Source organism: Petaurus breviceps, unplaced genomic scaffold (assembly GCF_028583685.1).
Source record: "Petaurus breviceps papuanus isolate PSGF00001 unplaced genomic scaffold, PetGlider_PUasm1.0 229, whole genome shotgun sequence".
In the NCBI taxonomy this organism is placed as follows: domain Eukaryota; kingdom Metazoa; phylum Chordata; class Mammalia; order Diprotodontia; family Petauridae; genus Petaurus; species Petaurus breviceps.
Genome location: NW_027185903.1, coordinates 37320873 through 37330757, shown reverse-complemented (window position 1 = coordinate 37330757; position 9885 = coordinate 37320873). Strand labels below are relative to the sequence as shown.

The following is a 9885-nucleotide window of genomic DNA, read 5'->3' as shown; positions in this document are numbered from 1 at the left end:
TTCTTTCTTTCTTTCTTTCTTTCTTTCTTTCTTTCTTTCTTTCTTTCCTTCTTTTCCTTTCTTTCTCTCTTTCTTTCTTTCCTCCCTCCCACTCTCTGTCTCTTTGTCTCTCTCTCTCTCCATTTCCCTCTCTTTCTTTGTCTCTTTGTCTCTGTCTCTCTCATAAAGAAAGCAATTTACAGTGATATATACAATAACTGGGACAGGGTAAAGTAATTGAATTCATTGACATACAACAAAGGTTACAACTTTTTACATTAAAAAATCTTTTATTGTGCAATATGTCATCCTTTTGTTACAATAACTTATGTTTACAAATTTGTCTTTAAGTTCACAAGATTTTAACATATATTTAATTTTTTGTCATGAAACCACACATTACATAGGATGTTAATTAATTAAAAACATACCTTTGATAAAAAGTCTATTTTTCCAAGTCTAGCCTTGATTAGAGACCCTAAGTTTTCAAAGTAATTTCATTCAGGCAAGTTTCTAGGCTGTTGACATGTTTCCATCTCTATTGCTTGGTTTTCTTAGCCTTTTATGACATCTGGCATGGTACCAGGATGGTTCCATCTCAATTGGGAATTTCCATAATTCCAGAATAATTTTGTTTCTCAGAATAGCAATGTATTTGTCAGAGGTAATCATTCCTTCAACACAGAGAAGACTTTTAGGCTCCTTGGAAATAAAAACAAAACAAAACAAAAAGCCCTTGCCACGTTTTATAAGCTGCTAAACTGACATAGATCTTATGGGTTCACCTGGACTTCTTCTGACCTTAGTTTGGTTATAGCCTTTTTGTAAGCATAGCTCTAAAACCAGCACTCTCTTAGTTCAGGTACAATGTTGGGACAAAATGAGGCACTCCCAAGTCATTGAATGGTAACAAGGAAAGTTACTTTGCTCTAACACAGCAAGGCTATAGTGATGCTTAGCTCTCTGGATGAGGCTCGCCATCTGGAAAACTAGTCAGTCAGTCATACGACCAGAAGGTATTAGTAACTCATGTGGTCTAGGGCATCTACCAAGTCTGAGAGGTTGGGACCTTTTAATCCTTGAGAACAAGAAGTTGCATCAAAGGAAACTGAGACCAATCACCTTGTGTGGCAGTATGGGGAAAGGAAGCTCTGTCAGGTAATGGAAGCTGCCTTAGGAAACTACTATCCTATTTTGAGTGAAAAAGCAAGTTTCATTGGTTAAGTCTGCCTTTTTCCAATCTTCAGTACTCTGGTCTTTGAATTGTCTTGTTCAGGACAAGTATTTTTTCTTCACAGCAGTGGTTAACAGTCTATTTTTAAAAAATTGATCTTCTCATTGTTCTTCCAATTTCAAGAAGCTTACATCACATTGTAGAGGAGTGAAAAACAGCCCTTTCAGCTGCCACGTGCCTCCGAAGGGTTGGCTTCTTCTCTGAGGATCAGTGGGGCCTTTTTGAAGCAATAATTCATCCATCCTTGGAGTTTGTTTTCTATTGTTGTTTTTTGACCACATTTTGCTTGGTGTGACTGATGCTATTATAATGAGGGTTTGAATGATCTCTGAAGTGCAACTTCCCTTTACCAAAAGTGACTGTAGTATTTGTAACAGTTTGGATGTGTGCTCTCATAGCTGCAACTTTTGGCTATTTCCTTGAAGTAGTGGCTATTCTTAATGACAAGTTTGACAATAATAACAATGAAAGGAATGAAACACAGGTGAATGACATGAGATCCACACTCAAAGGACAGAATTAGGAGGAAAGGAAGAAACTAGCTCAATCCATTTTCATCTAGTTAAGATCAGATTTCTTAGTCATCCTAAAGTCAGTAGAAGCACAATCTGGCATGACCAGTGCTGGCACAAAAGAAAACAATATCAAAATTCTTGCTCTTCCCAAGTAATTTGTACACCACCATAAAGGCTTATTTGAAAAGCTAAGCCCTTGGGGCAGCTAGGTGGCACAGTGAATAGAGCATAGAGTCAGGAGGACCTGAGTTCAAATCCAGCCTCAAACACAACACAAGAACTAGCCATGTAACCTTGAGCAAGTCACTTAACCCCAATTACCTTCCAAAAAGTAAAAAAACACACAAACAAACAAACAAAAAACAAAAAACCCAAGCCCTCAAGTTCCCTCCCCCTCCTTTTTTGCACAAGTAGATAGGGCAGGTTTCCAGTCTGTTTCATTATATCTACTTCTATATTCTACATTACTTTCAGCAAGTATACATGTAAGCAACTTCACATTTGTAGAGGAAACACTAACTTAATCACTTTAACGTGGTTGATTAAACTGAAGTTGTGAATGAAACTAAAACCGCAAGTCAATCCCTCTGTGGATCAGTTAGTTAGAATGTCTCACCTAGAGACATTCTTTCTGAGAGGCAGTGTGGGGTGGTGGAAAGAACCCTGGGGTATGGAATCTGAATATTTGAGTCTGAGACCCAGTTCTATCACTTGCTAACTCTGTGATCTGATCTCTCTGAATCTCAGTTTTCCCATTCGTAAATTATTTGGACTAGGAGGTAAGTACTTTATTTAGGTCTCTAAATCTGCGATCCTATGAGATGTCAAATGGGAAAGATGGTAACAATACTGCCCCCAAGACCTATCTTAGAAGGCTGCTGTGAAGTGAAGGGCGGGGTATACAGAGGTGTACAGAAATTCCTCGGTGATAATCCCTTCCCTACCTAGGCACATCATCACCTCCCTGGTCTCTGATACTTAGAATCTTAGAGTTACCTAGAGCACAGGTGTCAGTCATGTGGCCCACTCCTGATTGCTGATCGAACTAGATTAAAATGTAATTAGGAAACCTTTAATGACATAAAAATACAACATAACACAGATAATGTTCATTTGCGTTTTTCTAAGTCAACATGTAGTCAATCTGATACCACTGGCTAGAGCAATGAGAGGTTAAGTGACTTGCCCAGAGTCACACAGCTAGTACATGTCAAATGTGGGGTTTAAGTCCCAGGCTCTCCTGGATCCAAGACCAGCTCCTTCTCCATTGATGCCCTGACATACTGGCTCTCTGTGAGGATCAAATGAGATGGAATCTGTAAAGTCCTTTGTAAGTCATAAAGCATTATATCAACACAGGATACTTTGGTTGTTATTATTTCATGGCCACAAATTACACTCTGGTCTCCAGCCAGCCATCTTTCCAAGGAACCCTTTGGTAATAAGGGAAGACAATGTGGACTGTTTAGTATGCCCAGCACTCTGCTAAAAAAACAAGCTGGCAATAACATCATATTTACATGGACTTGGTAATTGACTTTAAACTTTAAATACACTGTTATCATTTGACCCACATAATGATTCTATGTGAGGAAGGTTGAACTTTTTTTATCCCAAACTTGTGATTATACTGGTTTAGAGATCTCCCAGTTTGGAATTCTCTTCCACCAATGCAGATCAACAACTTGCCTGTAACCAGGGTTTATGGGAGCTAGCTCAAACTGGCTTGACGTTTTGTTAAGTTTTCATCGTGAGCATTGACACCCCAGAAATCAACAGATGCTACAAATCAGTGCTTAATTTATTGTTTTTTTGATTTTCTAGACTTAAACAGGTGAAGGAAAAATATTAATAATGCATATTAATCTTAAATGTATGGACTGCATTTTCAGAGAGCTGGTTGTTAAACATTTACCAGTAGACCCCTGCCTATAACATAGAGAGTTGCCTGGGACACTGAGAGGTTTAATAGCTTGCTCATTTCATACAACTCTCTGTGTCAGAGTTAAGACTTCAACTGAAGGCTTTTGAACTTCATGACTATAGCTGCCATACCGTGATAATAGCTAATAGTAATAATATAAAAATAGCTAATAATAATATTTAACATTTATATGGTGCTTACTATGTGCCAAGCACTTCAAAATTATTATTTCATTTGGTACTCACAATTACCCTGGGAGGTGGATGCTATTATTATCTCCCTTTTGCAGATGAGGAGGAAAGAGTTAAGTGACTTGTACAGGGTCACACAGTTAGTAAGGGTCTGAAGCTCGATTTGAACAAAGGTCTTCCTAATTCAAGGCCTGGCAGTCTTTCTACTTGCACATAGCCAATGAGTAGTAGAGGTCAGCTTTAAACTCAGGGCTCCAAAGTCCAAATCTGGTCTATTTTTCACATCAGTGTTGTCTTACTGACAGAACATGACTAGAGTCATCTTTGTGAAAACAAATTAAAGGACAGTACAGGAAGCACAAGTTCAGTTAATGTTTGACGATTGGGAAATGGCCTGAGACAACTCATACTATTTGGTTAAAAGATGAAAACCTAGCCATTTCTCTCCACATTATACCTTTCTCAGAAACAGAACAATTCTTCCCATCACCAGCCTGCATGTGAATTTTATTGGCACTCAGGCTCTAATAAAACATGATCAGTCAATAAAAACGCTCGTCCCCAGGTTGACATCCTGAGATGCGGGGCATACTTTGCAGCCCTTTGGTGTGTTGCCATGGATACCTGTCATCCACATCCAAAGCCTGTAGGTTGCAGTCTGGGACTTTTGCCAGCTCACTAATAATGTCGCTGTACCCTGCTGCTGCAGCAATGTGCACACACGTCTTCCCATTCTCATCATCATAGTTGATGACGGACTGGCCCTCATGATGGCTCAGAATGATGGAACACAGGATTTTGTTTCCACTCTGGAAAGAGAGACCAAGAAAGCTTGTTATTTTGATGATCAAAGTATCCTTACCTTTCTTGTGTTTCTGAAGGCAAAAATAGTGATCCTCCTCCATCCACACCATTATACCAGTACATTCTCTCAAGCCCTTCCCAAGTTAGCTGCTCTTATCTCAGGATTACAACATTAGCAATAATGATTGTTGCTGTTCATTCTTTTCAGTTGTGTCTGACTCTTTATGACCCTTTTTGGGGTTTTCTTGGCAGACATGTTTGAGTGGTTTGCCATTTCCTTCTCTAGTTCATTTTATAGATGAGAAAACTGAGGCAAACAGGGTTAAAGTGATTTGCCCAGGGTCACACAGAAATAATAATAGCTAATAATAGAACTCTAAGGTTTATAAAGCAGTTTACAAACATTATTGCACTTAGGTATCATGAAAACCCTGTGAGAAAGGTATGACAGGTATTATCATATGAGGAAGCTGAGAGGTTGAGTGATACTCCTTTGGTTATACAGATAATAAGAGGGAGGCTGATTTTGAATCTAGGTCTCTGTGACTCCATCCCCAGCTTTCTATGTATTATCTATGTTTGTCTTAACTTACACGAAGACACCAAACTGATCCGATCATTCAACGGAATGAATAAAATATGATATCAACTGGTGTTGAATACCCATTTTAATTTTTTAAAAATTATTTATTTTCATTCATTCATCTATCTATCTATAGCTTTATCTGAGTATTTACCTATTTATTTGATAACCCTATGGTTTCATTAGTATAAGGAATTCATGTTAGGAAAACTCCCTTTACCAGTACAGATTCACACCTACTATGTAACTTAGGGTCTTGGGGAGTTAGTTGCCTAGCATGGTAAGAGTTTGTTATGTAACTAGTTTATGTACAGAACAATCTAAAGAATTCTTTAACATTCAGGTCATTTTTCAGTAGATGCACAATTATACTGTATGAGATAAAATACAAGTTACAGGCAGGATCCAGGCCTTGAAGTATGTGTGAGGACTAAGAGATGGGGCGGCAGGTGGAGACAGTGGGGTGCTAGTTGTGGGTCTTCATGGGCTACCTCTGTGTACTCAAGCAGCTCTCTGCACCTTCTGGGCCATTGTTTTCTCCTCTGTAAAATGAGGGAGATGGACTAATTGATCTCCCAAGGTCCCACTCAACTTTAATAAGTCTAGAGAGTCTTGCTTTATACTGGTCAGCATCCTTCTCAGGAAGAAAAATGATAACAATACCTGACATTTGTATAGCACTGAAATTTAGGAACCACTTAAAACCAATCATTGTTTTACCCTTTCATTTTTCTCTCTGCTAAATCGTTCCAGTTTGCTTAACTTAGATCATAGGTGATAAGATTTATAGCTGAAAAAGACCTTAGAGACACCACAATCTCCGCATTTTACAGAGGGGGAAATCGAGGCCCAAAGAAATGACTTGTCCAAGGCCATACAGATAGTAAGTAGTTGACTCAGGCCCTCTGAGTCCAAATCCAGTGTTCTTCCTGCTCCATCGGCCATGTCATCCCTTCCTAAGAGTCCTAGTTTTAAAACTGACTAATCTTCTTTTTAATTATTCTTATCTGAATCACCCTCAATTTCTTTCTCTCTCAAAACATGGAACTCAAAAATAATAACAAATGCATGGTCTCATTGGGACTACTTTCATACTCTTACATCTTTTATTCCTACTGATACAGTTAAATATCTCTTTGTTAGGTATAATCCCAGTACTAACAGGCAATCCACCGTGAGCTGCCCCTGCCTCTCCAGGCATATGCCTAGGCTGGAATTTCTGCACCTACCTTCAGTACAATTAGCTTTCTCTTCCTTAGTGGATTATCCAACATGGTGTTCTGACAGACCTTTGTCCTGCTTGGGATCAGAAATTTCTCTAATCTTTTGTGGTCATTTAAAAATTTTGTGGCATAATAGAAAGAGTTCTTGAGTTAGAGAGAGGAGGGGTCTAAGTTCAGTTCTTTTCTCTGTTGCTGCTCTGTGACCATGGACAGATAGACCCTCTCACTATTCTGAGTCTCAGTTTTCTCATCTGTAAAATGAATATGGCCGTGCCTCAAACATACCTCACTGGACTGTTGTGAAGATCAAAGATTGTAAAGGCACTTAGCAATCCTAAAGGCTTATATAAGTATCAACTCTGTCCAGTTCTAGCTTGAGGGGTTATGAAACACCATCTCCAGGGTCATTTAACCTGTTTTTTAGTTTTATAGTTGGAGGTAGCTAGGTGGGCTCAGTGGATAGAGCACTAGGTTAAGAGTCAGGAGAGACCTGAGTTCAAATCCTGCCTCAGATACTTACTAGCTGTGTGACCCTGAGCAAGCCACTTCACCTTAAAATTTGCCTTAATCCACCAGAGGAGGAAATGGCAAACCACTTTGCTAAGAATACCCCACAGACAACATTGGTGTGCTATTGTCCATGGGGTCATGAAGAATCAAACTCGACTGGATAACAAAAATTTTATAGTCCTTTTTCCTCCCCTCTAGGAGCTGAGAGATTTGTTGTGATTATGGGGTTATTAAATTCCCCTATGACTAAATGAGCCTAAGCTTACATGATCATCATAGCTAGGAGTGGAGCTCATCGTACTCTCACTGATTTTCTGGAGAAGATGGAAGGTGGAGAGAAGGCAAGACTAGAACAGAAAACCTGTTTCCTGAGCTGGTCGCTCTAATCAGCAATGAAAATTATTTATTTTCTATATAATGCTTTATAAAATACTTTATATACAGGATCTCATTTGTCCCTCATAGCAGACCTATGATATAGATGGAATTCTCATCATTCCCATTTTACAGATGAGGAAACTCTGAGGGTTTCACTGGAAACTTCTCTGAAATTCAGAGGGGTTGCTCATTGTTAGCCAACAAACATATCTGCTATGGACACAGGCTCATGTGAATGGACGGCTTCCTAACTCCAGGCTCAACACTAGCTGCTCTTCAAAGCTATCTGCCTCTCTCTGTGGCAGAGTGATCAGACCAAGAGATGCTGTACAGGAGCCATTGTTGTTCGCCCTTTATTCTCTTAGTTAAACGCTTAGAAGGGAAATTTCAGACAGCAGCCCCTAGTTTACAGGTTCTGAAACCGTGTGGGTTCAATGAATATTTGATTCTATAAAATGTCTGTAATTTCACATACTCTACTGCCATCTGTAAGCTTAAAGAACATTTCATAGTACTATCAAAAGAACAGAGGCAAATCAGGCAGCTATTGTCTTGCCCCACTGAAGAGGGGAGGGCGGTGCTGGGGGACAAAAGGGACACAGGGGAGGAAGATGTTTAAATGCTCATGGAGAGCTAGCATAGTTTTCTCAGAAGAGCTTTAAAGGAGGGAACCGGTATCTGACCAGAAATTTGGTTGTTGTTGAATCATTTTTCAGTTCTATCTGACCCTTCTTGACCCCATTTGGGGTTTTCTGGCAAAGATACTGGAGTAGATTGCCATTTCGTTCTCCAGCTCATTTTACAGATGAGAAATCTGAGGTAAACAGGGTTAAGTGACTTGCCCAGGATCACATGACTAGTAGGTTTCTGAGGCCATATTTGAACTCAGGAACAGTTTTCCTGGCTCTCTACCCACTATGGTGCCACCCAGCAGCCCCGCCAGAAAGTTAGACTGGAGCAAAATTTTGAAGTAGGTGAAGTTCTGTTGATACTTCTAGTTTTCTTTTTTGGTGACCCCTTCCCTAATTGATGTTTCTTCCCATCGTGGTTGTTCGCCCTCTCTGTACCTCTACATTCTCTGTACCAATACTTTTATTAAAATTTCCATTCAGAAAATGATCTGAAAACCCAATTCGCAAAAACAAGATTTTCTAATTTGGGAGGACAGCTGGCACCCTGAGCTGTAGCTATCTCATCAGTCCAATCCATTCCTCTTATGGAAGTGTGAAAGAATAGTAAAAGGATTCCAAGGTAGGGGTGTGTTGGTAAATGTTTAGCAATCACTTGGGGTGGGAAATGAAAAAAAATATGCAAGACATGCTTTTAATTTGAATCGTCATTATTAGCATTTTCTCCATCACTTTCTGAAGTCTAGAGAATGACCAAAAAACCCCCCCAAAACCCCAAATCACACCCTCATTGGTAGTATTTGCCAATTTCCCAGATGTAAATGCTCATAGTGAAAACGTAATTGTCAGCTGTTGTGAGTGGTTCAAGCTGACTCTAGTATACCCTTGTTCAAAAGGCCTTGGGACAAAAGGGGAATTGAAGGGAAACAAAAAGCCCAAATAAGCCACTATCTGGCTTCTGAACCTACCCAGGTTGGTCAGGGTTGGTTATCAGTCAGGGTCAAGATTTGTCCTTATACAGGCAGAGTAGACCACCAAAAATTTTACTTTGTGCATATTGTCATGGACCTTTGTCCTTGTTATTTTCCTTCAATAGAAAGTAAGCCACTTGAGGGTAGGATCTGTCTAATTTTTGTCTTCAGTGGCCCTGGCACTTAGTGCATTGTAGCCTCAGTAAAGAAGTACTTTTTGAACTGAGCAGTGAGGCTGGAGGGCTCCTGAAAGGCTTCTTTTGCTTTTCCAAATATTTTCCACACCTTCCAAAAGCTAACATGCATTATGTGGTGCTCTTGTGGGCACTCCAAGATCAGTGGATAATTTGTTCCACTACTTTAAGTAGACTTCCTTCCGGCATTGAGTTCTTAAAATCGATGGCTAATGGCTTTTCAATAATATCAGCTAATGGCTTCTGTGCTAAGATCAATCTGTTAACATTTTAAGAAGTCACCCTAGTCAATGATTTGATTTTTGACTTCACCTTCTTATTTGTCTTACTCTGATTATTTCATCACAGTGTTGTGGGAGCCCAGTTTTGTAGCGGTGGTTTTTGTTTCTAAGAATCAATAATCAAATGGGAGGGAATGGGGAACCACAATAGAGATAACCAGTAGCAAAAATAATTTGGCGGCAATGTGCCTTGTTTCTGTTTCTAAGAAGGAAGTGGGAACTCTGAGCTGGCACAATGATTCATACGGGCATAGTCCTAGTCTTGTTTTCATATGAAAACCAAGTCAGCCTGTTTTTTTTTTCCTTTTGGAGGGAGGAATGCAGAGTAATTGGGTTTAAGTGACTTGCCCAAGATCACACAGCTAGTAAGTGTTGTGTCTGAGGTCGAATTTGAACTCAGGTCCTTCTGACTCTATTCACTGAGACACCTAGCTGCCCCTCAGCCTGATTTATTTATGTTAAAGAAGCA

At 39.6% G+C, this 9885-nt stretch overlaps 1 protein-coding gene across 1 annotated transcript in view; it reads right to left on the bottom strand.

The window, feature by feature from the left end:
- Positions 1–9885, bottom strand: part of ANKRD55 (ankyrin repeat domain 55) — a 110138-nt gene that overhangs the window by 37610 nt on the left and 62643 nt on the right. Inside the window, exon 7 of the mRNA XM_069096543.1 lies at positions 4468–4652. Within this exon, the coding sequence (XP_068952644.1) occupies positions 4468–4652 (185 nt within the window). The remainder of the gene's footprint in view (positions 1–4467; positions 4653–9885) is intronic.